Here is a 27,537-nt window from a genome sequence, read left to right on the forward strand (position 1 = left end):
AACTATAAATAAACTATATATCAATCGCTGCATTTTTTTCAGAAAGATGCAGTATTAACCTTAACATTTTATTTTAAGATTTAACATTTGTAGATGGTCTGAAGCAAAAGAGTTGTAAACATTCTGTAAATCTTTTAGAGCTCATAATTTGTCTAAAAACATATTACACATTAATTAATAAATGAGTATATATAAAATTGTTATATTTTTTTTATTCATGTAAGCTATAGCTTCTGACCTTTAAATCAAAACATACTCATGATTTTATGACATCAATTACTGCTTTATTTAATCAGAAACACAGTCTAAATGTCTAAATTTGTGTATTTTACTTTCATTTTATTAGAAGTAGGCCAACAGCGCCCCCTACGGAATTAAAACTCCTTACTGAGCGGGCGTTAGGACCCGGCAGTTTAAATGCAGTGATCCAAAACAGTGAATTTAATCATCATTCAGGCAAAACTTTGCTTCAAGAATGAGTCACACTGCTGACATGATATAATCGCTAGCACACCCTGAGCACATGCGAGTTAACGCATTCCTCTTATCGGCAAGACATATCAGCATAATTTTTTTTCATATCGGGCCGATGCCGATATTTGCATTTAAAGCCATTATCGGCTGAAGTTCTTTTATAATGACAGTACATTGAAGCTTTGAAAAAAACTATAAATAAACTATATATCAATCGCTGCATTTTTTTCAGAAAGATGCAGTATTAACCTTAACATTTTATTTTAAGATTTAACATTTGTAGATGGTCTGAAGCAAAAGAGTTGTAAACATTCTGTAAATCTTTTAGAGCTCATAATTTGTCTAAAAACATATTACACATTAATTAATAAATGAGTATATATAAAAAATTTTTTATTTTTTTATTCATGTAAGCTATAGCTTCTGACCTTTAAATCAAAACATACTCATGATTTTATGACATCAATTACTGCTTTATTTAATCAGAAACACAGTCTAAATGTCTAAATTTGTGTATTTTACTTTCATTTTATTAGAAGTAGGCCAACAGCGCCCCCTACGGAATTAAAACTCCTTACTGAGCGGGCGTTAGGACCCGGCAGTTTAAATGCAGTGATCCAAAACAGTGAATTTAATCATCATTCAGGCAAAACTTTGCTTCAAGAATGAGTCACACTGTTGACATGATATAATCGCTAGCACACCCTGAGCACATGCGAGTTAACGCATTCCTCTTATCGGCAAGACATATCAGCATAAATTTTTTTCATATCGGGCCGATGCCGATATTTGCATTTAAAGCCATTATCGGCTGATTCCGATATCGGTCCGATAATATTGTGCATCCCTAAGTAAAGTAAAGCATTACTTTACATGAAAAACATCTGAGCTGCTTTTTCAAATAAGTAACTCCAGTTACGTTGTTTTCCCATGCATTGGCAGCTCTCCTGTCCTCATGTTAAGAGAAATCGTGAGTAAGTGCAGAGGCGTTGTGTTCGCTGTGTGAACATGATGTTACTGTAGTTCTAGACCAGGGGTGGCGAACGTCAGTCCTGGAGAGCCGCAGCCCTGCAGAGTTTTGCTTCAACCCTAATCAAACACACCTGAACAAGCTAATCAAGGTCTGAAGGGTTACTAGAAAGCTACAGGCAGGTGAGTTTTAATTAGGGTTGGAGCTGAACTCTGCAGGGCTGCGGCTCTCCAGGACCGGAGTTCGCCACCGCTGTTCTAGACTAAATGTGAACATGTATTCACTAATCTCACCTGCACAAAAACAGATTCAGTATTCCTCAAAATGAATAAAAACTGAGAAATGCAAACTCAGAATGATGCAAACCTGCAAGAATTTAATGTTAAATAACACAAAAATAATTTATGTTTTTAATGCCTTTTTATTAACCAGTGTCTTTGCTGCTGACCTTCGATGATCCAATTCAACCATACTAACAAGCAAAAATGACTTTAGATAAACATAACATTTGTGGGGGTTTTTATTGCTGGGGAGTCTAGTCCTGCGTCCTATTCTTCATGCAAATCAGAATGGCAGCACAACTGAAAGGTTTGTTTCTGCGCCCTTTACTCATTTCACTTTTGGTGTGAAAGGGCTTTTACATTTGCCAAAACAAGGGATGGGTATCATTTACATTTTATCGATACCGATACTGCCTATCGATACCGATACTTATCGATACTGACATCGATACTATTTGGTAAAATCAGTGGGGACCAGCAACTGTTTGGTTACCCACATTCTTCAAAATATCTTCTTTTGTGTTCAGCACAAGAATAAATAAAAATTAATACATGTTTGATACAACATGACTGATTAACTAATGACAGAATTAAAATTTTAGGGTGAAGTATCCCTTTAATGACAAACGGCAGCATGTTTAGTACTGCCGCTTTAAGAGCTGCACGCATCTGTTTTTCTCTCAACTGTTTACTTTCACTTTAGACATAATTAACTGTGTTTATATGTACATCTTGTGTGTTTTTGGCAGTATTAGTGCAATCAGACGATAACTAAGATAACTAAGTAATCAGGTGCTGTTTGACTGGCCTTTTAGTGTACGGTCGCTTCGGGTGTAACGTTAACGTCTGAATAAGCACATGTTAGAACAGCACGCAAATGAAACGTTTAAAGCAGAAACTGAATCTGACACTGGTGTCGCCTAGTTTTGTAACGTGAGCCCACACTTTCATACGTTTCACTCTTGCCGCCATGACCGATTGCATGCAAACACACACACCGCACATGCGCATGAAATCACAAGCACGTCGAGCAAACGTCGGCCACATCATTCAGTGAAGGGAAATGACAAGCAGCAGCTTCTAATTTGTCGTTAACATTGAAGTATATGGAGATAAAACAACGCAAGTATCGATAACAGTATCGTTTGTCCTGAAGCTTATCGGTATTCCGGTATAGACCCAATTACGCACCGGTTCTCGGTACCCATCCCTAGCCAAAACTAGAACTTTTTATATATAAAAAATAAAATAAAAAAATAAGCAGGCCCAGATGAAAAAAACAAGTAACGCATTGCATTACTTTCAAAAAGTATCTAAGTAACACAATTGGTCCGTTTTTTAGGGAGTAACGCAATATTGCAATGCATTACTTTTAAAAGTAACTTTCTCCAACACTGCTTACAATAAAAGAACAGCAGGCAGTTTATCAGAAAAGCCAAAAATATTTGTAGTACATACTGTAACATACTTTAATAGTAGGGATGCACGATATTGGATTTTTATATGATATCCGATACTTTTCAACTCATTTTGGCCAACAGCCGATACCGATATATTTCCTTTTGTTTGAAAACTTTAGGGGGTTTTTTTTTTTAGAAATGAAGTGGTAACCTTAATATTTTATTGGAAGATTTAAAATTTGTAGATGGCCTAAAGCAAAAGAGTTGTAAAAATTCTGAAAATCTTTTAGAGCGCCTTCTATTTAAGTGCCATAAACAATAAAAAAAAAAAAATAAAAAAAAACATATTACACATTAATGAATAAATCTGTATATATTTATAATTATTTAATTTACAAGTGTCATGTTTGTGATCTTAATTAATGTAAGATATAGCTTCTGACCTTTAAATCAAAACATACTCGTGATTTTATGACATAGATTATTGCTTTATTCAATCAGAAACACAATCTTAATGTTATTTGGGTATTTTACTTTCATTTTATTGCAAGTAGACCAACAGCGCCCCCTGAATAAATAAAACACCTTACCGGATGGGCTTTCCGATAATATCCTGCATCCCTATTTAATAGTTTAAATCATTTTATTTAAATTATTTATTAATTGTATAACTATTATTAATAGTTATACTGTTGTATAATGAATTATGTTTATTTATAAGTTTAAATGCATAATGCTTAAGTAATCAATGTGCTTCTACTTTTGAAGTGAATTTTATTTATCAGTCTCGTTATCTTTATTTTAATTAAGTTAAATGTGGAATCCTCTTATTTTTAGAAGAATTTTTTTTTTGTATGGTAAATAGTCTAAGAGTGTATATATATGACTGTATGTGTATATGTATGTACTGTGTATGCATATGAACAATGGAACTGGACATTTTTGGAATGGATTTTTTTTTTTACCAACAACATATAATCTATCCATATCTTACAATACACTGCCACTTCAAATGTAGTAAAGAAAAGGCTTAAACATGCTCCTAGTACCTGCGTCTCCCATGGAGCTGAAGATGTTATCCGTCACGTCCAGGATGCGGTCAGTGGCCTCTCCGTGCCGTCCGATTGGCTGTCCTCCGCTGGCGTACTGTCTGATATGCTGCAGCAGCTCATTAAGAGCCTGAGTGACACCTGTGGCAGCCACGCCCACCTGTCTGAGCAGCTGCTCGTCATTGGTCGACCCCTGTGACGCCTCCACACAGCCCTCCACAGACTTAGCCACCAGCTTCCCGGCCTCGATGAGCTGCTCCTGACACACGGGTGAGCTGATGGTGGGAGCCACCACCTGAAACACAGATAAAACACACACAGGAGCATCAGCTGAGGTCAGCGAGTCCGTCTGTGGATGAGTCCGGTGTGAACACTCACTCGTGTGCAGGCCACCAGCTGTGACGTGGAGAGGGCGCACTGGGTGGCAGCAGCAATCACTCGGTTCTGTTGAGCTGAATCTTCTGTTTTCTGAGCCACATTCTTGGCCTTTAACACCAGAGCCGCCGCTGCATTAGCCACAGCCTTCGCCAAATGCATCAACATGTCCTGCACACACACACACACAAATAGATAAGTTATTTAACTTAATCAGACATAGCAGCATAAATCAAGGACATTTTTGTATTTTTCTAATTAAACAAATTTGTATTGCAAATTATTAAAATTATCCATTTTATCAGTAAACATTTGATTAAAAAGTTAAATTGGACAATGAATTTCAGAATTTCTTTGTGTTTAGTATGGGCATTTTTAATGGCAGCTTGCACTCGAGCCAGCATAGGTCAAACCAGATTATTCATGTTATAAGTATTAAGAGCATAGTGATTTCTGCTAGACAGTTGTTCAAAACAGTAATCCTTTTATTAAGATACTTGTTGTGCAAAAGACAATTTCATGTTTCATTAGGGCTGAGAATTTTTTCCGATTTTATCAATTAATTCGAATTTAATGTTTTGCCATGATTTTATTTTTTATAAATCGAAGAATCACGATTTTGAATAGAAATATTACCAAACGTTAGAATTAGACACACAATATACCAATGATAACAGTAAAGAGAAAACAATGATCCAACTGCTTGTCGGCACACGTGATTAACTGTTCTGTGGCTCACCATAAGTAGAGAATATCGGTGCCATTCACACAGAATGCGCTTTTGTGTTAACAAAGATGTGAAGCGGCAGTGGAATAGGAAAAAATGCGAGGAGATGGTAGGTGAACTTCTTTTAACTTGAAAATGTTGTTTTTACAGAACATTATAGTGAATAATAGTCTACTGGTGTTATACCTTCAGGCATTTTGTTAGGCTAATGTAATTCTAAACATTGACAAAATCAGCTTATAGAAGATGCATTCAAAATGTAAAAAAAAAAAGTGTCTCTCTTTCTAGGAATACAGACCCAGAAACTCAAAATGCTCAGGAGAAATACTTTCTAGAACAAGAAGGTCCCCCTAATTCACCTGCCTCTGACTAAATATTCATCCCATCAGTGTGTCATTGATATCAGATCACACAACACAACATGTATCTGACCTATTTCAATGCTACACAGGATATTCTGTTTTAAAGCACTATGGAGGAGATCAAACATCTCAAATGGTTGGACAGCCTTGACATTATAACAACATTGACGAGACAAGAAGACAACACCAGTTCATGGACCAACATAAATGACACGCATAACTATTGCAGCATGATATATCAAACTAAAATTGATATTGTGATATGGCTTAGTGCTATTTTCAAATCGCAAAGGCTTATTAAATCTATGTGACCACCCAAATTTGTCTTGAATCATTCAGCCCTTTAAAAGAATGGTTCACACAAAAATTCTTCAGTCATTTTTCCAGCTTTTATTCTGTTCTATGCAGATGCACCGCCATCCTCCGCGCGTCGGTAGCCCCCCGGGATCGCTTGATCGGTCGGTGCCGGACCGCGAATTTAACCACCCGTAACTCCCGAACCCCAGGGGTCTTATTCGAAAGCGGGCCTCTAGACGTACACTCGATTCGCGTTCGAGAGGGTTCCTCGAGCTGAAGGGATCCCCCGAATTTGGTGCGGATTCGCCGCGCCGTTATGGAGATATGGCCGTTCAAAGTTTTAATGGTTTTCCATAGACTTAAGCTTTAAAGCGTTTCATCCAGGTCGCCTGTAGCAAACAATGGCGCACGCTCTGCTGGACAAACTAAGTAATTACACCATTTCAAGCATTTTATCTGCGTTATATGTTCTGTAAAAAAAAATTTCATATCGGCGGCATATTCGCAAACAGGCTCATATCAGCCGATAATATCGGCAAAACGATATATCGGTCGGGCTCTACTGATAATTATTCGAAAAATTTTACAGTGCCTGTCGTAAGCTCTTAAATGCGAACTAAATGCTTTTAGATATTAAAAAAGGTATGAGCTCTTTGATACGTTTCAACACAGAAAAACCACCAATTCATTACTGATAGTTACAGGTCTGTATACACAAAGTTCAGAATTTTGAGAATTATGATATAATTAAATGATGAAATCTATCATGCAGAGAAACAGTGTGGATAATGAAAAGATTGATTTCCAGTGGATATGGATGAGAATATAGAGACCCGTCACCACACCGTGATCTTACACACTACAGTTATGACAGGACGGCTGTATGACTATATGATTTCCATTATAATCCAGAGCAAACTGTGATCATTAAATAACTGATTTTATAATGATCACTGTTTCATTAGTATGATTGGCTGGTGAATATGAATTGTTCTTTCTATGTGTTGTTACCAGCATTTGACTATAGCGTGTCCGTCTGGAGTGTGTGAACGCTGCTGTACCTACAGACTGATGAGAACACAGGTTAATGCGTTACAGTCCCAGCGTCAGTGTGTGTGTTTGTGTGCGTGTGTGTGTGTCACACCTGGAAGTGCTGATCCGCATCGGACTCTCCGATCTGCTGCAGGAGTTCACCGCTGGCCTGACCCACATTACCCGCTGCCTGCAGGAGGTTCTGTCGCGGCTGAAGACACACACAGCAATATTAACATATCATAACAGCAAAGGCAACATTAAAGCAGTATTTGCTCATAACATTTAGATTTACAGAGTTATTAGCATTTTCTAAAGGACAAAGCAATGCATGCAAGACAGCAAAAAAACAATAGTGGTAAAGTTTTAACTACACTATTGTTAAATTTTTTTTGAAAGCAATTAATTTTTTTCAGCAAGGATTCATTAAACTGATCAAAAGAGAGAGTAAACATCTATAATGTTACAAAATATTTCTATTTCAAATAAATGCTGTTCATTTAAACTTTTTATTTATCAAATAACCCTAAAAGACTGGAGTAATAATGCTGAAAATTCAGCACTGCATCACAGGAATAAATTACACTTCAAAATATACTCTAATAGAAAACAGTTATTTTAAATTGTAATGATATTTCACAATATTAGTTTTTACCTTGTTTCAAATAAAATAAATGCGGGCTTGGTGAGCCTAAGAGATGTCTTTCATAAACATAAAAATCTTATCTTATTGACCCCAGACTTTTGATTGGAAGCGTTTGTTTAGGTTTTAAGCTTTGATTTCTTCCAAAAAACTGTAAGGGAGCCAGGTCGAAAAACTCCCATCTCATTTTCTCCTCCAACTTCAAAATCGCCCTACACTGCTGCAGAAGCACCGACCCAGTGTTTGCAAAGTGAACATGCAAAGAAGATCAAACGCCTTATACAAAAAAAAAAAAAAGGTACAACAGCGATGTAGGACAATTTTGAAGTTGGAGGAGAAAATGAGATGGGAGTTTTTAGACATACCCTAACTGTCTTGAAGCGGAGTGCATAGAGTACGCATGCGCATCGCAGAGCTAGACAAGATGGGCATTTGAGGTTAAAAAGTATAGAAATTTGTATTTTTTTTTTAGAAAATAACCAATCGTTTCGCTAGATAAGACCCTTATTTCTCGGCTGAGTTTCCCTGAAATTGTTTTTTTAACCTTCAATATTGGAATGTTTTCCTCAAAAAACAATTTCTTTGCGACTCAAGAAAGAAAGACACGAGTATCTTGAATGACATGTGGGTGAGTAAACTATCAGGAAATGTTTATTCTGGAAGTGGAGTATTCCTTTATTAAGCACAACCACTAAATTCCTTACAATTCCACTACAAACACACCGATGAATGAACCACATCAACTGTTTGCCACATTCTCAATCGCATGTTTGTACTGCAAACACTCAGGTGATACCTCAGTACTGGTGGGCTGAGCGGTCTTGAGCATCTCAGACACAGCACACGCCAGGCTCTTGGCAGCACCCAGAAGCTGTTGGCCATTTCCTCCCTCGTCCTCCATCAGCGCCGCCAGCAGTTTGACACCCTTAGACATCTCGGTCAGGTTGGAGGAGATGGTGGTGACAGCACAGCCCACAGCGGTGTAATCCGTCTCTGCTGGGTCACCTGACAGACACGTTCAGGGACAAACTACATTTTACCACATGACCAAACTATGTGGGAAGGATGACATATATCCGGCGTCCCACTAGTTGATGTTTTTAGTTTTGATAAAGAGTCGTCAGCTAGTGACGATGAGTGTCACCTGCAGTCAGATTGACCATGGAGGCAGTTCCCGCAGTGATGGCATCCACCTGAGAGTGAATCTCGTGTTTGGACTCGTCCATTTTGTTCTTTCTCCATGCTTGAGAGGCCTAAACATCAGAGAGAGAGAGAGAGGATGCTCAATACTGTACTGAGCACATGATATACATTCATCGCTACAGCAGATTACAGCAGCATGTCAGAAATGTTTCTTTCCACACATTACGTGCAGTCTATTGTCTTCTAGACTGCATTGGCTAAATCTTGTCCACACTTTTTCTTTTGGTCAGTCCCACACCATTTAATCAGAATCTCCTTTTAATATAATTTCTGAACTCTATCAAAGTTGAAATGTCAATATCACTGGCACATGTTTCAGTAACACTTTAGATTAGGGAACACGTTCACTCAGTAAACTCCTAATTTGCTGCTTAATGATAGCAAGTAAGGTAGTTGTTATAGTTGTTACTTTAAGTATTGGGTAGGTTCAGAGATCTAAAATATGGTCATGCAGAAGAAGACATTAATATGTGCTTTATAAGTACTAATAAACAGCCAATATGCTAGTAATATGCATGCTAATAAGCAACTAGTTAATAGTGAATAGTGTGCCTGATCTAAAGTGTTACTGCTATGTCAGTCCCATATAAAAAAGACCAAATATTTTTACCTCTAGGAAAAAGAAAGAAGAAAATTTAAATAAAAAAATGCACCTGTATGCTCAGTTCAAAAAAGACTCGACTTCAATAATAAAAAAAATAAAAATAAAGCACTATCCTATTAATTTTGTACATTAAATTTAGTATATGCTAATTTATAAATTTTCTCAATCTTATGGTTTGCATGGAGCATTTGAGAAATGGTCACATTTATGCAAATGTCAATTGAAAAACAATTGCTGGGAGAAGCAAGTAGTGACATCTGTCATGAGTGTTTGAAAAATATGCTGCTTGGGTTTCTGCTGGATCATTTTTATAATTCCATAAATATACACAACATTATATAATATAATATTATTATTTTTTGAACAATGTTGTAGAGAAACCAAAGGCATTTTGAAAAAAAAACAAAAAAACAAACAAACAAACAAACTTAAGATTTTTATTTTTCACCCGGGTCAAAAATGACCCAAACAGAACACTGGGGTAAATAAAATACTGCACATTTGAAAAGTGACTGAGGCGATTAAAAGTTACATTTATATGAATAATGCATCTCACCGCATCAGTGCCCAGTGGAGGCAGGGTGTCGAACTCGTCGAGAGAGGCCTGAACTGCCTGCACCGCCTGCATACTGGAGTTAATGGTGCCGGTCAAAGCCTGCTGAGCTGATGTCTGCAAGATACAGAGAACACAGACAGCTCACAGTACAGCCCAAACAAACAGCACTGACTGGTAGAGTGAGTACAATTACATAGACATGTCTCATATTCACATCAAGAGCAGAGCCCATCCTTCAGAACACATTCAGTGGTCGTTCCTGTAGTGTTTGTGCGTGTGTATACAGTATCTGACCAGAGGGGGCATGTGTCCTCGGTGCATCTGTCCGCTGGTGATGTGCTGTTTGGCCTGTGGCATTGAGCCCATCTGGAAGCTCTCCGGACCTCCGGCACCAGAGCGGATGATGGCCGGCAGAGCGACAGAGCCCGTCTCCACCTTCCCGACCTTATTAAACTGCTGCTGGAGAACTGTTGACCTGGAGCATAATACATCACAGGTTACCATTAGATCGAATGCTGTAACTCAGACTTATAACAGGAAACGATGTGTGACATATGTAAGCGCATGGAGCAACACCATACTACTTTCAAACACACTAGTACGCGATGAACTATGAAAAGACGCTCACTTTTTGGGAGATACCGAGTCCTCCAGCATGGTTGATTCTTCGTCACCTTCCAGGCCGAAGTGATCTTTGCTCTTTTTCTGCAGATAAAGAGGTTTTCAGACACAGTGAGCTGGCGAAAGATACTTGAGAGCAGGACTTGAATGTTTTTTAGAGCAGACTGTGTCTTTCTCTAGACTGGTCAAACATGAAGGTTTGTTGAGGAATTCCTCACACCGCAGAGAACCAGCAGCAGCAATTTCACAAAGACCCATTACACATCCATTAAAAATTAGACAGACATGATGAGAAAAAGATCTGCTTAATAACTGAACTCCATCAATCCTTCAACAAAGTTGCAACTCTGACCTCTCTAGGTCACGGGGTTATTGTGAAACTAGGAGCGTGATGGTTGTGAAGTGTGCTCATGTCAGGGAGTGCTGCCCATTGCAAAATCCCTGTGTTTTCAAAAGAGTACCTGCAGTAGCAGATTATGTGTGATTATGTGTGATCACCAGAAGACTTGCAGAGCCAAACCTTTGTAACGACAAAGTCTGGTCCACAAAGCAGTTAATTCTGTCTAGGAAATGCCCACTTAGACAGGTAGAGACATGTAAATCAATGCACCACCGCTTGTGTCAATAGCTTTGTTTCCATCACCCTATTTTAATGCGCATTTTGAAGTATCGCATGAGAAACAAGTGATGGAAACGCCAAATTTCGAATAAAAATAAATTATTAAAAAATACGTTTTTACTCTCGCTTGAGGTGGTTTTTGACTTGGGATGGAAACTTTGGATGGAAACCTGGCTAATGTCACCACATAACAAATAATTCACACATTAATAATTAATAACAAATTATACAAATATTATAAGTAAATCCAACCTTACCTAAATGCATACACTCACATTAAGCAGTATGCATTAGCAAATGTCAACTGCTTGATTGTTATATCACTGAAAAATGTAAACTATATCATCATCCAGCAATTTATTAAAAGTTTGATATATAGTACATACTACTTTACCTGCATAAATACAGTACACTCACGTAACATACTATGTTGCAAATCTCGGCTGCGTGATTATGTATATCATCACAAAATGTAAACTGTATTAATCGCATAGCTCTATATGTAAAGATATTTAAAGATTGATATATATATACAGTGGGTACGGAAAGTATTCAGACCCCCTTAAATTTTTCACTCTTTGTTATATTGCAGCCATTTGCTAAAATCATTTAATTTAATTTTTTTTCCTCATTAATGTACACACAGCACCCCATATTGACAGAAAAACACAGAATTGTTGACATTTTTGCAGATTTATTAAAAAAGAAAAACTCAAATATCACATGGTCCTAAGTATTCAGACCCTTTGCTCAGTAATGTTATCTCTATATAAACGAATAATTTCTAAACCTTGATTGCCTGTATGATCGCATTTATCTATATTACACAACTCTAATCTGCTAAGATGCTATAAATATTAACGTCATGAATAACGTATTGTGAAAAGCACTAGACAAATAAATTTGACTTGACTTGAATAAATGCTTAGAAGTAATTGAAAAGGTGTCGTCAGAGATTTCTTAAAGATTTTGTTGCACAACTAAAATAGTTAATTGCACAATAATAGTCCACCATAGAAATTTTTTTTTAAAAATAATGATGCATCAGTCTCCGCAAATGGTTGCATAAAAACACTAAAGAAAATTGAGGAAAACATCAAATCCAGTTAATATTTTTTTCCTTGCAAAAACCTATGTGCCCTTATTCCTAAAAGCTGCCTAATGACAGCCAGTTTCCAGCTTTGTGTGTAAATATATGATTTGTAACCTGAATGCATTCCTTTCTGAGGGTGAAGCTAGTCTTGTGAGTCCAACAATATGTGAAATTAAAAATAAGTCGTCAGACTTCACATGATTTACTAAAGTTTAACAATGAGATTGGTCATGGCATGTTACCTTTTTGAGAATGATGTCGATGTAACCAGCGATGAGTTGCGCAATCTGCTCTCCTTCAGTGGTCTGAACAGAGTAGTAACCATCCTGATAGTCTCCAAAGTCCTGAAGAAGGAAGTTTAAACATATGACATCACACTTATAGGGCAACAAAAATAACAACTGTGTAAATAATACAGCAAACTATAAAACACTAAATAGTAAAACAATAGTTTGGATGATTAATTAACTTGGTGCTGCCATTGTTATTGAACAGTGAATTGCGCATTCATACATTAGGCTGTATAAAATGAGCAAATATTTTCTTAGGTTTAGAAAAAAAATTACATTTTTAATACATTTTTAATTTCACGGTGAAATTACATAGCAGGCATGGAATAGGTCCACTCTAATTCACAATGCTTGAGAATTCTGTGCAGCAAGAAAAAAAGCAAAATGTATTGAGTGTGTCTGAGTGTGTAGTAACAGAGAGCTGGAGGACGGAAATAATTCATTTAATGTAATCAATAAGTCTGCAGCCAGAGTCTAAATACTGAATTACTGCTGTGCTTCGTGATGCATAAACAATGTTCAGCATTGATAACTGCTTCAGTCTATTACAAGAAACAGGAACTGATTTTGTCTGTCGCAGCTTTAACATTCCTGCATGTGTCTGAAAATATTATCGGGCATTATTCGTTTCCTAAACTGGGATTTGTGAGGGAACTGAAAGAGGTTTGTCAGTTGATGAAAAGCTAATACTGAATTAAATCATAAAAATGTACAATTAAAATAAATGCATTTAAAATAAAAATACATTACTTAATAAAAACACAAAATATTGTGTTCACCTGTATATCTTGTACCCATTAACCCAGAGAACCATAAACATGTAAATGTGTTGTTAGATTATTGAAATATTAACTGTAAATCTCAAAAGATATTTAAAAGTAAATATTTTAGTTCAAAGAGGCTCAGCTGACAAAAGTTTGGGAATCTGTTGTTAGAGGATGATCTGTTCTTTTCCAAAAAAAAATAATAATACATTTTTCCTGTTAGAAACAGCCAGTTTAACCTATCTCTGATACACGAACTTCATAACTCACATAATATATAGTGATTGTGTATAATTGTGCCCTTGATGTCAGAGCTAAAAAAAGAATGTGAATCAAACTTCCTGTGGACACTAATCTGAATCATAAGGTAAAAATTAAGTAACAAAGTCATCGTAATAGTAATAAACTCACTGCCAAAGGATCATCACAAAACTATTAGAGCAGTGTTTCCCAACCGGGGTGCCGTCTGTCGAGAGCAGGGGTGCCGTGTAAAAAATATTTTTACTAAAAAAAGGTTGGGAAACACTGTATTAAGAGGACAGCACGCTCTGCACAAAGGCTGGCTTGAAAAACAAACATATGTACTGGGGTGAAGTTGTTTACACACCCTCTTGTCATTCCAAAGACTTTGGTTCATCTTCAGAATTTTTATGACTTCTTTTTGTACTTTTTGGTACATTAAACATTTTGGTTGTGTGGATTTTCAAAGGATGGACATAAATGACGAAATTTTATAAAAAATGACAGAATTTTCATTTTAGGGTGAATTATATTATTATATTGTTAACCTAAACAATCCTAATTTTCACCAAAATGGACCAAATCAAACCGAAACAGTGACCACATAGCTGTGAAACACCCTTAGCACACATCATATCCACAGTGTCAAGTGTGAGTTATTATCAGAACACAGTGTGTGTGTTTAGAGGAGTGTGTTGGTACCAGCGTGAAGCTCTTGGGAGAAGCGGCCCAGCGTTTGATGTTGGTCAGACTCCACTCCTGAATCACCTCTTTGGTCTTCTCATCCACTCTCATCACACACTCTTTAGTGATGCCCAACAAACGCGGAACAAGCTTATTCTTTCCTTTCATTTTTTCCTGTAAAGAGAATAAACATTAGCATTAACACAAGAAAGCAGGAGCCATTTATTAATATTAGAGCTCAGATAAGGCGTGAGATCTTTACCTTGACTAAGAAGAAGGACACTCCATAGGTTTTCAGAGATCTGGCCAGTTTGACGTAGCTGACTTTGGCCTCAATCTCTGTCATGTTTTGGCAGTTTTTGTGTGCCTTAAAGAGACGAGTTTATCATTAAATTAAAATTCATATAGCGCATAGTGCTGCGCCTAACATGGGTATGAAAAATGCACTCTCTATTCTAATTCTATTCTTTAAAAAAATTCTATTTTGTATTCCATTTGGCCCAGCGTTTGATGTTGGTCAGACTCCACTCCTGTATCACCTCTTTGGTCTTCTCATCCACTCTCATCACACACTCTTTAGTGATGCCCAACAAACGCGGAACAAGCTTATTCTTTCCTTTCATTTTTTCCTGTAAAGAGAATAAACATTAGCATTAACACAAGAAAGCAGGAGCCATTTATTAATATTAGAGCTCAGATAAGGCGTGAGATCTTTACCTTGACTAAGAAGAAGGACACTCCATAGGTTTTCAGAGATCTGGCCAGTTTGACGTAGCTGACTTTGGCCTCAATCTCTGTCATGTTTTGGCAGTTTTTGTGTGCCTTAAAGAGACGAGTTTATCATTAAATTAAAATTCATATAGCGCATAGTGCTGCGCCTAACATGGGTATGAAAAATGCACTCTCTATTCTAATTCTATTCTTTAAAAAAATTCTATTTTGTATTCCATTTTTTTTCTTTTTATTTATTATACAATTAACAAAAAAACAAAAAAAGGCATCTAACACTAGCTTGCTCTATTCGTTTTCTATTCTATCGGTTTTCTTTTTATTTATTTATTATATAATTTAAAAAAAACCTTGCTACGTGTACTGCATTAAGCTAACTGAGACTTGTTATAGCACTTGCATATCATTGCTCTTTTGTTGGTTTTGATTGCTTCTATTGTCCTCATTTGTAAGTCACTTTGGATAAAAGCGTTTGTTAAATGACTAAATGTAAATGTATGTAAATGAAAAAATAATAAATTACACATAACCTGCATAACCTCACCTGGAAGATCTTTTTCTCGCCCTTGTTCTTGATGTACTCTTTGGGCAAGAATTCTTTCAAACTGGATGAGACAGACATGAATCAAGAATTAGTTTTATTTTCATTAATATTTTGAGAATGAAAGCAGTCTGGACTGGTGAATATAGCAGTAGCTTGTGCTGGGAACTGATGTATAAAAACAAGATCATGATTTTACAACTCAATCCAGTACAGTGATGGCTGATTAATAGTAGTGCTGGAAGTTTAACAAAAGTCACGTTTTCTGTTTGTACTGTATGTAATTTAGTCAAAAACCTGGCATGTGAAATATCATGCACACATTGAAACATGGTTATTATTCATAGAAACAGAGGTAATCTCATCAACTCTGTTCCTGATTAAATTAACAGACAAGACATTACATAACATAAAAGACAAGACATAACAGCCGCCATGGCTAAACTATTACTACTACTGTTTATGAAAATATGATTTGAAAAAGCAAAAAAAAAAAAAAGAAAGATTTTATGCAAATAAACCAATATTTTAAGAATTGATTGATCGAGCCGAAACTGCCTGTACTTTTAACTTACTCGAACCTAACAGTAAACATAACCATGAGTGTAAACTTAAACAAATGATGTTATTGTAAATTTGAGTTCAGTGTTTGCATTTCTGTTCTCACGCAGTTTGAGAAATGCAGAATCTGTTGGTTTTGAAGGCTCTGATGGCATTAACTACCACATAATTAGGTGGTTAAATTGTGATTAAACATTTTAATTAATTAACAACCCAAATAAAGAAGTTTCTATGCAACTAAAGCAGTACACTCACAGATACAGGTAAAGCAAGGATAAATAGAAATGTGTTGAGCTCACTCAAGGAATCCTGGTTTGTGTTTCAACTCATTGTGGTCTCCGAACTGGATCTGGCACTGATATCCGGCAAACTCACAGGCCTTATCAAAGGAGACAGGGTGGGAGCCGTTCAGGATGTCATCACGGGCCTGGGATACAACATACAGTACGTAAATGCAATTGAATTTGAACAAAATTAGCAACAACCTGATATAACTATGCAGACACTGCATCATACATTTCTAGCAAGAAGTAACTTGTCTACACTAAAAGTGAAACGATGCAGAAAGCATCACAATTACAGCCAACCAGACCATTTTTAATGTTTAACATACAGTTATGTAGACTGTGATTTTAGACCAATGAGATTTCGAAGTGAGTGTACAGTAGCTTCCCCCATATAAATGCCACATAAATAACTGACAGAATGCTTTGCCATTAAGGACAAAAACTAGAGAGATATCATTCAGTTTACAAATGACATGATTATGATGTAAAGGTGATGCTCTGTGGTGTTTACCTGCACATAGAGCAGGTTGAGCTGTACTGGGTCCCTGGAATCCACATTCTGGTCCGAGTAGAAGAATTTTCTTCTGAGAAGCAGCATCTCAGACTCCTCCACACCCTGCTCTCGCAGCGTCCGCCCATGATCCAACCAATTCACTGTTGAAATGCAGCTCTGACATCAGTAAATTCAACTAGATTCCAAAATATCATCCACATGTAAAAGCTTGGAAACACTTGACTGAATTTTCATTTCTCATTATCTTAAAAACCTTAATCTTAAAATTTATTTTCAAATCCAAAAATGTAATTATATGTATTTTTTTAATGGATTAGCCAGAGCGCAGTGTAAAGAAATTCAATCAACAAGAATCTAGAATACATGAGAATATGCATTTTGTCATTATGAAATTCCCTTGAGTGAACAGGTTGAGAATACACTGTATGTATTGTTTTGAAGTCCTGCTAAAATAGCAAACAACATGCATCAATGTTTATTTTATTCATGGTAAGCAGGAAGCGACATACACTCATCATCTGTGTGAAGTTTCTGTTTGAGTTTCTCCATTTTTTTGTCATCCCTCAGGAGGGTCTTGTCTCTTTTCAGTGTCCCCATGGTCTCTTCCTTCTTTTCCTCTCCCACGTCACGCACCAGCGAGTACTCGTCATAGTTTGTGATGCCTGAGAAACCAGAAGTGTTTTACTCTGTCATTGCATTCAAACTGCTCCTCAAGAGTCATAACAGTTCAAATTAAACCTCTAAATATAATTTTTACAGACCTCCATTAAGTATTGTTGCAGACCTCCATTCATAATCTTAAGTGCTACTGACTACATCCAAATGTAGTTTTAGTAATCTGATCACAAAATGTTTTAGACCCTGTTTCCACCTATATTTAACACTAACCACTTCTTATTGGATCACCAAAAAATATCTTTATACCAAGTGAAAATAGGGCCCATGTGACTGGATGACTATCCCATGTGGTACGGTGTAGATAGAGGAAAAACAGCGGTCCGATCACTGAACCCTGTGGTACCTCAATGCTGAGAGCACTCAGTGAGCACAGTGAGCTAATGCAACTGACTTGGAAAGACCTGATATCCATGTATAATATAAAACAAGAGAGATCTGGCCTAGAAATTACTAAAAAGCAGGCAAAATGGAGTTCTCGCTCATATGGATACTAACTTACCTATTCTGGCACAGATGGTCATTAGCATGTCACTGACGATTTTTGAGTCATCCACCATGACTGTTTTAACAGTTCCATCCAACATGCGGATCTTCAGGGGTCTCTGTTTCTTTTTGTACTCCAGAGTGTCCTAAAAAATGCATGTTCTTATGAAAAATCCTTTATAAATCTCAGCAAATTATGTTCACTAGTGTTATCTGCTGTATCTTAAATAAGTGTCAGTTTTTAAGGACTGACTATCACGTTTATATAATTTTAATATAACACTGATTTTACAAATAATGTTGGCATTTACATTTTTTCATTTGACAGATGCTACAAAGTAATTTACAGTTATATTTTATCAGTAAGTACACTGGCAATCAACACTTGAACCTGGTTTTGCTAGATCCATGCTTTACCAGTTACAGATGCTTAGAAGTGCATGGACTTATTTCAAATACATTTAAAATTTCATTTTCCTGAAGACAATCCCAGTGAAATATAGAAACAATGGGCATGAATTCCACACCTTTGATTTTTTATGATTTTCCACTCATTTGTGATTACTAGAGAAGTAAACATTTTATAGAGAGCGCACTCACAATGAGCATTATTCTATTTAATATTTTAATTGAATTACTTTACTTGATGTTTTATTTGAAATATTCTAGACTCACCCCATTTCTCAGCATGTAGTAGTCCAGGGCTTTGCCTGCTTCCAGCCAAATACCTTTCTTTGGGTCCTCATCTGACAGGAAAAGGCCATAGTCACTGGCTGCAAGAAGACAGCAGAGTTAGTGGGCGGTCAGATTAAAAACACACGAGTTACAAAAACAGTCGGTTATGTCTGTGAAGGTAAACAGCTGGGAAATAAATCACATGTTCATTTTAGATCTGTGTGGCAGCAGCAATATACAGTAAATAAATCAATAAATCCACTGCTCTGTTGTCTCCTCTGGGGCTGGGACTCTAAATAGTGTGCTGTGCTCGTCTGTGCAGCCAAAGACAGAACAGTTAGCATGTTTTGCTCAAACTTTCGCCATGGCATTAGAACTGGTAAGTTACTGGGTTAATCTTTTTCACGTTTCCTTGGTTGGTAGATGCACCGGGGACCTGATTATAGCACTTAAAACCTGGAAAAGTCAGATTTTCATGATATGTCACCTTTAAAGAATAACAAAAGATGATGTGGAAAAAGAACTCAATTCAGTTTTCGCCCGCTGTCTGATAAGCGGTTTTCTGTGACACACCCCAAATGTTCATTTTATTTGCATCTTTATTTTACTGTATTTATTTGAGCTACTTACATAGTTTTTTAGAGTTACTGTCGTGAAACTTGATTATTTGTTCTTATTTCTGTTTACTTGTCTTTAATAATGATTGAACCACTAATTGTTGCTGTGGTAAGGAAACAAGAACTGTACAATTTCCCAGGTATCTAAAGTTTTAGTCATAACAACCTTATTTATTAGAAAACAAGGTTACAAAACAATGAAAACAATTACTTATTTTTATTTTGTGGCAGAGCCACTGTTCCAACTGGGCTCGTAGAAAAAAAATCCTTATCGCTGAGCCCTGCATAAATGACATGTTTTGGATTTAAAAAACAACTACTGTCGCCAGTTTCAAGCACTAGAGACACTGTTTGGCTTCCAAAAACTTTGATTTTCTTCCTTAAGTGATTAGGTCAAGTTAGAAAATACGAATTGTTTTACTTAAAATTGGGCCCAGATTACTGCTCAGTTTATGTAAACACTTTGACTATAATTTTCATTGGTGATGCCAGGAAAGAATTTGAGCTTTTTCCTCTGAGGGATTAGATGGTGTCCTCCAAATGTAAAGCGGCAACACTGACAGACGAGCTATTTAAGACCACTACACATTCCACATAAGCTGTTGAGTTTGGACGAAAGCAGTCTGTCATACAGACGAATGACTGACAGGTTAAGACAAGTATGTAGAGCAGTACTGAGGACTATTACATAACAGCTGGGACTCAGCCGCACCCTGATACAGGCCCATTATAGCGCCGCAGCACAAACTAGATTTACGCTTGATTTCTGTGGTATGTTTTGGCTTCTCTGGTATTTTTTCTCTCTTTACCCTTTGAAAGGAAGAGAATTTGGGTGGAACAAATGCTAAAAATGGAGACCAAAATCAGAGATATTATGCTGGGATTTTAGCCAAATATGGATAATTTGACTAGTGTTGCTGCCCATGACAGCTGTAGGCTATGTATTAAGTTTTTTATGAAATGTGGGAGAAGTTATTAAATTTGGGATAGAGGAAGACTAACAGTGAATGACAAACTGATTTTTTACTGATCTGATTAAAAAAAATGTATGTGCAATTTAACTAAAACCAAAAAAACGTCTATGGATATCAGATGTGACGCGATAGCACAGCAGGTGATGAAAGTTATCGTTTCCCAGTTAATCAGTTTTTGTCCTAACGAGCCGCGATGGAGATATGTGATGAGTGATGGAGGATTCAGCTCAATGATTTTCTCAGGTACTTGTGCGCTCTGTACAATAATAATATTGTGGAGATTGAATATCATTTTTGCATGACTTTATAGCCATAATAGGGCTGCACGATTTGGAGAAAAAATCTAATTGCGATTTTTCTGATCAAAACTGCGATTTGCGATTTTAAAATGCGATTTATTACTATTTCATAAAAGAGCTACAGGTTTGTTGTGGTGGTTTTAACAGCACCAAAGAAATACCAAGTATTATCACAAACTATGCTACTGTTTATTTAAAACCTCTTAAACATTGTGGCCATTTTTTTTAAATAAAGTTGTCATGATGCAAACATCTGTCATGACAAATGAAGAAAATAACTACAGTATCTTAAAGTTAAATTAACAATTATTTTTATAAATAACAATTATATATAAAATATTAAACTTTTAAGAACCCAAACACACTGTAAACAATTCTACATCAGTAAAACACTGACCATAACCTACATTAAGGTTGAAACAATGCCAGCAAAAGTTTTTGCCATTTAACCCTCTGGTGATAGTCCTTAATCGAAATAATCGCATCTCTTGCGATTTGAAAATCGCACCTTTTCAAATCGCGATTTCGGTTTACAAACGATTAATCGTGCAGGCCTAAGCCATAATGAAAGGAACAATGGATAAATTAACAGATCTTGAAAATAATTTGAAGTAAACCAACGGCCAAACTGTGCTCAAACAAGTGTATTCTATAACAAAAGTTGTCAGTCACAAAGTATGTATTTTTATTAACGTTAAAATAATTCGTCACACTTTATTTTAAGGTTCAGTTCTCGCTATTAACAAACCATTAACTATGACTTTTGCCTCAATAATCTCCTAATTTGCTGCTTATTAATAGTTAGTAAGGTGGTTGTTAAATTTAGGTATTGTGTAGGATTAGAGATGTAGTATATGCTCATGCAGAATATGTGCTTTTTAAACAGCCAATATGTTAATAATAGGCATGCTAATTAGCAATTAGATAATAGTAAGAATTGGTCCCTATACTAAAGTGTTATCAAAAAATTTATTTTTTATTCATTTGATTATGTGGAAATTTGATATAAGTTACTAATTGTACTTTAAATTTTACAGTTGATCAATCTGACATGAGATGTAAATATTTCAGCCATCAAATGTTTAATAACACTGCCATTCACATGAGAACTTCCAATGCTTTTTGTCTGAATTTGTCACTTCTTTTCAGGGTTGTGAGTGTCTGGTGACGGACTCACGCTGGCCGAGCTGGGCTTCTGGAACTCTCTCCCGGATGATGCGACAGGCGTCGTACACCATGGTGGAGGGCTCGAACTGCATGGTCTTCACCACATTCCCCACCCCGATCTTCAGCGACAGCGCCACCATGACTGACACTACGGGACTGTACCACTGCTACTCCTGCAAAACAAACACCACACAAACGCTCAACACTCTTTTCAGGCTAACAGGATGACATTATTGATGATTTAGACCAGTGGTTCCCAACCCTGGTCCTGGAGGCACCCCAACACTGCATGTTTTGCATGTCTCGTTAATCAAACACACCTGATTATGGTCATCAGCTCATTAGTAGGGACTCCAAAGACAAAGCCAGTAGAAGGCAAGCCTGCAACCACTAGCCGAAAAAGCGTAACGGCTAAAGCTAACGCTTCCGGTCTGGCAGCACGTGGGAAAGGAGACCAGAGGCCGTTTTGTTTGAATGGATGTCAATGGAGGAGAGGCTTCCCTATAGCTTTTTAGAGGAAACAGCTTATCATTTAATGAATCGACAGCCTATCTGCTAATCTTCAACATGTTTTACACTAAACAATACTTTTGGATTGTACTATGAAAAAAATGCTGTTTTATAAGAGAAGTCACTGACTTTTTGTGACAGGTGGGATTCAGTTTATGGCACTCTCATTCATTCCTATGGGATCCGTAAACAGCGACTGAGTGTCGCACAGCTCTGACTGAAATTCAATGACGTCAAGGCTGTAATGTGATTGGTTATTACAGCACATGTGATCCAAGTTAGCCGTTAGCCTACACTTTCTCCAATAGGAGGTAATACAAGGCAAGGCAAGGCAAGGCAAGTTTATTTGTATAGCACATTTCATACACAATGGTAATTCAAAGTGCTTTACATAAAAGAAAAGAAAAAAATAATCACAACAATAAAACAAGGAATTTAAAAACTTTGAAAATGCACTTGTCTGTTTTCACAGTGTTACAGACTATGAGAGCGGCGAGAGGATTTGCCTATAGCAAGGAGAAAACACCATGGTTGACATTGTTGCAGTGCTTTATACTCCAGTCCAGTAGGTGGCAGAAATGCACCTTTTACGCTGGTCTCAGAAGTAGCACTTAAACAACATGAACGAGTAAATGATGACAGAACATTCACTTTTGGTCAGGCATCTTTAGCAGCGTCTCACACAAGAGATGATCTAAAAATGTGCCACTCAAGTTAAAGTTTTGACGTTTGCGGGGTTTTTTTCATTCCACTGCGCCTCGCGTTTTAACCACACACATTTTGTTAGAATTACCTCTATAACTGTACATACAGACAAACTAAACAAAACAACAAAAAAATCAAATTAAATAAGTATGACTTCAGTTGTCTTGAAATATATTGTCAAAGTGGTGGATATTACTGCTTTATGCATGTAGTGATAAAATGACATTGATAAAAGCAACTGATAAAAATATTTTCTGGTAGTAGGCAGCACAGACAAATAAAAGGGAAGTAGCCGTTCATACAGCATGCGTTGAAAAGTTGTCTTTCTGCATGCGTATATAGATCAACAATTAAAAATATAGCACAAAAGGAATGCAAAACAGTGTCCTTTGGATGGTCCTGGTCTGCTTCCGTTAAACTGATGAACTTGATTGATGTTTGACTGATTGTAGGCCAGTGACAGGCTCATGTTCAATGAAATGGAAACAAATCAAACTATATATTGATCACTCTTTATAATATAAATCGTGCTTTTATCTCCCACAGTAATGCTTTCCAATTATCTTTATTTGGAGGCTTTTTTCAACAAATGTGATTCATTGGATTAATCTGCGTATCATGTAGGCATAATTATTTATCTCATTATAAAAAAGTATGGTCACACTTTAAGGTCTAATTATGCTATTAACAAACCATTAACTATGACTTTTGCTTCAATACATTAGCTGCTTATTAATAGTTAGTAAGGTAGTTGGTAAGTTTAGGTATTGTGTAGGATTAGGGATGTAGAATATGGTCATGCAGAATATGTACTTTATAAACACTAATAAACAGCAAATATGTTAATAATAGGCATGCTAATAAGCAACTAGTTAATAGTGAGAATTGGTCCCTATACTAAAGTGTTACCAAAAGTATCTATTGACAAATACTAAAACAAGTCTGACAGTTTTCCTAATAATATCAGCATTTTCAAAAGAGTTTTGACAGATTATAAGGTTTAATTATATGGTTTGGAAAAAAATGTTTTTGTGAGGTTACAGCTCAATTTCAGGAACAACGTGTGAGTCTGGACTGAAGGAAACGAAACAGCTGAACAAGGAAACCTATTAATGAAGAGCCCTCTGGGTGTGTTTGTGACGGCTGAGCAACAGACCTGCTATTTACGTTTGGCTGTACTGATTCTATTTGTCATTTAATGCCATTAAGAAAGAGCAGATGTGGGTTCATTTCATAAAAAGGCAAAACTGCACTAAGTAATAGACGGGCTAATATACAGTGTATTTAAATCCGCCATCACTAGAGGGAGAGAAAAAAAGCAAGTGGACAAAAACCCTGGCCCAAAATCAACGTGAGGTTGTGGTATAGTCTATTTTACGGCCTCAGAGAGAATCCTGTACTTAAGGCAGTGACCTTGACCCAAATGAAGAATGCAAGAGTCCCACACACCCAGCACCCGCTGATGCTAATAAACAACTAGTTAATAGTGAGAATTGGTCCCTATACTAGAGTGTTACCAAAAGTATCTATTGACAAATACTAAAACAAGTCTAACAGTTTTCCTAATAATATCAGCATTTTCAAAGAGTTTTGACAGATTATAAGGTTTAATTATATGGTTTGGAAAAAAATGTTTTTGTGAGGTTACAGCTCAATTTCAGGAACAACGTGTGAGTCTGGACTGAAGGAAACGAAACAGCTGAACAAGGAAACCTATTAATGAAGAGCCCTCTGGGTGTGTTTGTGACGGCTGAGCAACAGACCTGCTATTTACGTTTGGCTGTACTGATTCTATTTGTCATTTAATGCCATTAAGAAAGAGCAGATGTGGGTTCATTTCATAAAAAGGCAAAACTGCACTAAGTAATAGACGGGCTAATATACAGTGTATTTAAATCCGCCATCACTAGAGGGAGAGAAAAAAAGCAAGTGGACAAAAACCCTGGCCCAAAATCAACGTGAGGTTGTGGTATAGTCTATTTTACGGCCTCAGAGAGAATCCTGTACTTAAGGCAGTGACCTTGACCCAAATGAAGAATGCAAGAGTCCCACACACCCAGCACCCGCTGAGCTAGAGTTACAGATGTCTTCATCAGCCGTTATACTGATGTTTCCACACGTGTGAAAGTGCAATGACTGCTGCGGCGACAGATGTGTGAAACACCAGCGCACAACTACATATGCTGCAAGAGTCAGAGCAGTAACAAGCCATAACAAGTATGCAATGCAACAGGAAACAAACTGAAAAAAATGATTATACGTACACTGTACTTATTGAATTAGAGAAAAGATTCATTTACATAAGCCAGCTTGAACGCTGCATAAAGTCAAAGGCAATGCAAAGTACACCAGCAGCAAGAAGACAAACTGTGGTTGTGACATTTTTTTTTGTTGCTTCATATACAAACTCTGTCTATGCCTCTTTTAATAGCATCACATGTCTGAAGCTGGCACGATTATGATATTTCAACTTTTTTGATGAATACCAGACTCGAAACAGCATTTATTTGAAAGAAACAGCATTTATTTGTGACGTAACTGTTTTTACTGTCATTCTTGATCAATCCTGTCATCCTTGCTGAATAGAAGTATACATTTATTTCTATTCTATTCAATATTATGCAATAGGAGTATTTCTGTCATACATTACACAGTATCTTAAGGCTATCGGAGCTATAAACCTTTATTTCGCATAAAGACCTTCAAGTTTCTGTGTGTCTTTTTATAATTTATTCTTCATTTTGTCATCTCCATAGAAACAGTCTAAGCAGGTCATCACCTCACCTTAAATTAAAGTGAAGCAGGAGCACTTAGCACTCACTACACACATTTATCCTTTTATTAAATGAAGCACTCAATGTAATAAACTAGAAATCACTGTACGCTGTGTACAGGGCTGCACAATGCGAGCCTGTCGCTCCGCTCACACAGACAATGTGAGACACACTCAAACAATTTAAAGCCAGTGATGTCATAAAACAGCAAGGATTATGAATATTAATTTGGTTATGCACATACAATATTTACAGGAGTTAATATACTGTATGTGTTAATGAAATCCTTGAACAAAGGAAGTACTGACCATGTTCGTCCTGAAATTTAGTTTAGAATTCAGTCTTTTACTGTTCTACTAAATGAATAAATAGTCTAAGTGATGTGTTTGTCTGGAGGTCAGTAGTGGAGTATTTGTTCATGTCAAAACAGAAGCAGCTGTGGAAAAGCGATAGACTGATGTGTGCGAGGAACATATTCCCGCTGTCACTCTCTCCGCCACTGATATCAGCCACAACGACCTCTCAGAATAACACTAAAAATAACACATTCCAACGCTGGACTGCCACACATTTCACAATTACAGCTAATTTACCAGCCTCTATTTACATGATCTAAAATAACTCAAGCCTGCGGTGGACTGAACAAATGTCCCGGATGTTTCCCTGCCTATGGACTGAGACTCCAGCTCCCCTGTGACCCTACACAGGATGGATGGATGGATGAAATAATTCATTATGTATATGAAATTATACAAATAGACCTTAGTGAGTGTAGAAACCACAGTGAAATTTACACTGATTAGAATGATGCTGTGAGCAGGGCCGCATTAAGACCGCACTGGGCCCCGGGGCTATGACTTACTGCAGGGCCCCCCATCACAATGATATATATATATATATATATATATAAAAAGCTTTAAATAGGATTTTTATCCCATATAAAAATAAGAAAATTGGGAAAATTTTCCCAAGTAAAAATAAGCTTACTGAAGACAAGTAAACAGTCTCAAATTAGGCTACAACAGAACAAAGATCATAAAAAAATCGGCCTATTTTAAAAACTTAAAGCACTGAATAATAAATATTATATTGTATAAAGAAAATGTGCAAACAGACCGAATAGTCTTCACTGTATAAATTCAATATACATTCATTCTTATTTATTTTACAAAAGTGATTCAGTCAAGGACAGTAAGTGATTTTCTTTCTGATGTTTGATTTACATTATTGACACAAATGGCAACAACAGCTAAATTAGGCTGCTTTAGAGGAATAGTTCGCCCAAAAATGAAAATTCTGTTGAAGTTCTTCTAAACCTGTATGAGATTCCTTCTGCTGCTGAACACAAAAGAATATATTTGGAACAATACTGGTAACCAAACAGTTGCTGTGCCCTCACGACTTCCATATATGAAAAAAAATTAGAGATGCACCGATTGACCGGCCAGTGATCGAAATCGGTCGATTTTTTGCATGAGCGGCCCGGATCGGTGACCGGCCGATCAGTCTCACGTCTTGCCGATTCCGAGGCAATCCTTTTATTGCTAGCGGCGCCGGCAATGACGTCACAGCCACGCACACACTCACAGTCGCGTGTAAACATGTCGTTTCGCGTGAGAATGATTCTAATTCTAACTGAATTCAATGTAAACGGTGACTGATAATGTATTTATGTCATGCCAGATGAGGCTTGCACAGCCTGAGTGAGTGTGTGAGAGAGACAGCACACACAAAGTAAC

General features: G+C 36.8%; 1 protein-coding gene across 4 annotated transcripts in view; it reads right to left on the reverse strand.

Moving 5' to 3' along the window:
- LOC107715875 (talin-1-like) overlaps positions 1-27,537 on the reverse strand; it is a 109,819-nt gene that overhangs the window by 49,197 nt on the left and 33,085 nt on the right. For 2 of the 4 annotated variants that reach the window (XM_016522111.1, XM_016522110.1), the window contains exons 1-12: positions 14,547-14,647; positions 14,303-14,458; positions 12,549-12,650; positions 10,602-10,678; positions 10,268-10,448; positions 9,974-10,087; positions 8,755-8,863; positions 8,407-8,615; positions 7,080-7,178; positions 6,947-7,003; positions 4,553-4,720; positions 4,175-4,469 (exon numbers count right to left, since the gene is read on the reverse strand). In XM_016522111.1, the coding sequence (XP_016377597.1) occupies positions 4,175-4,469; positions 4,553-4,720; positions 6,947-7,003; positions 7,080-7,178; positions 8,407-8,615; positions 8,755-8,863; positions 9,974-10,087; positions 10,268-10,448; positions 10,602-10,678; positions 12,549-12,650; positions 14,303-14,458; positions 14,547-14,630 (1,651 nt within the window). In that variant the 5' untranslated portion in view covers positions 14,631-14,647. Of the gene's footprint in view, positions 1-4,174; positions 4,470-4,552; positions 4,721-6,946; positions 7,004-7,079; positions 7,179-8,406; positions 8,616-8,754; positions 8,864-9,973; positions 10,088-10,267; positions 10,449-10,601; positions 10,679-12,548; positions 12,651-14,302; positions 14,459-14,546; positions 14,648-14,823; positions 14,914-15,001; positions 15,107-15,557; positions 15,619-16,414; positions 16,543-16,913; positions 17,057-17,425; positions 17,579-18,093; positions 18,224-18,752; positions 18,851-21,819; positions 21,983-27,537 lie in introns of those variants that run through there. The other 2 variants (XM_016522109.1, XM_016522112.1) reach the window with 2 other exon arrangements.

Source organism: Sinocyclocheilus rhinocerous, unplaced genomic scaffold, assembly GCF_001515625.1.
Source record: "Sinocyclocheilus rhinocerous isolate Xijiao unplaced genomic scaffold, SAMN03320098_v1.1 scaffold178, whole genome shotgun sequence".
In the NCBI taxonomy this organism is placed as follows: domain Eukaryota; kingdom Metazoa; phylum Chordata; class Actinopteri; order Cypriniformes; family Cyprinidae; genus Sinocyclocheilus; species Sinocyclocheilus rhinocerous.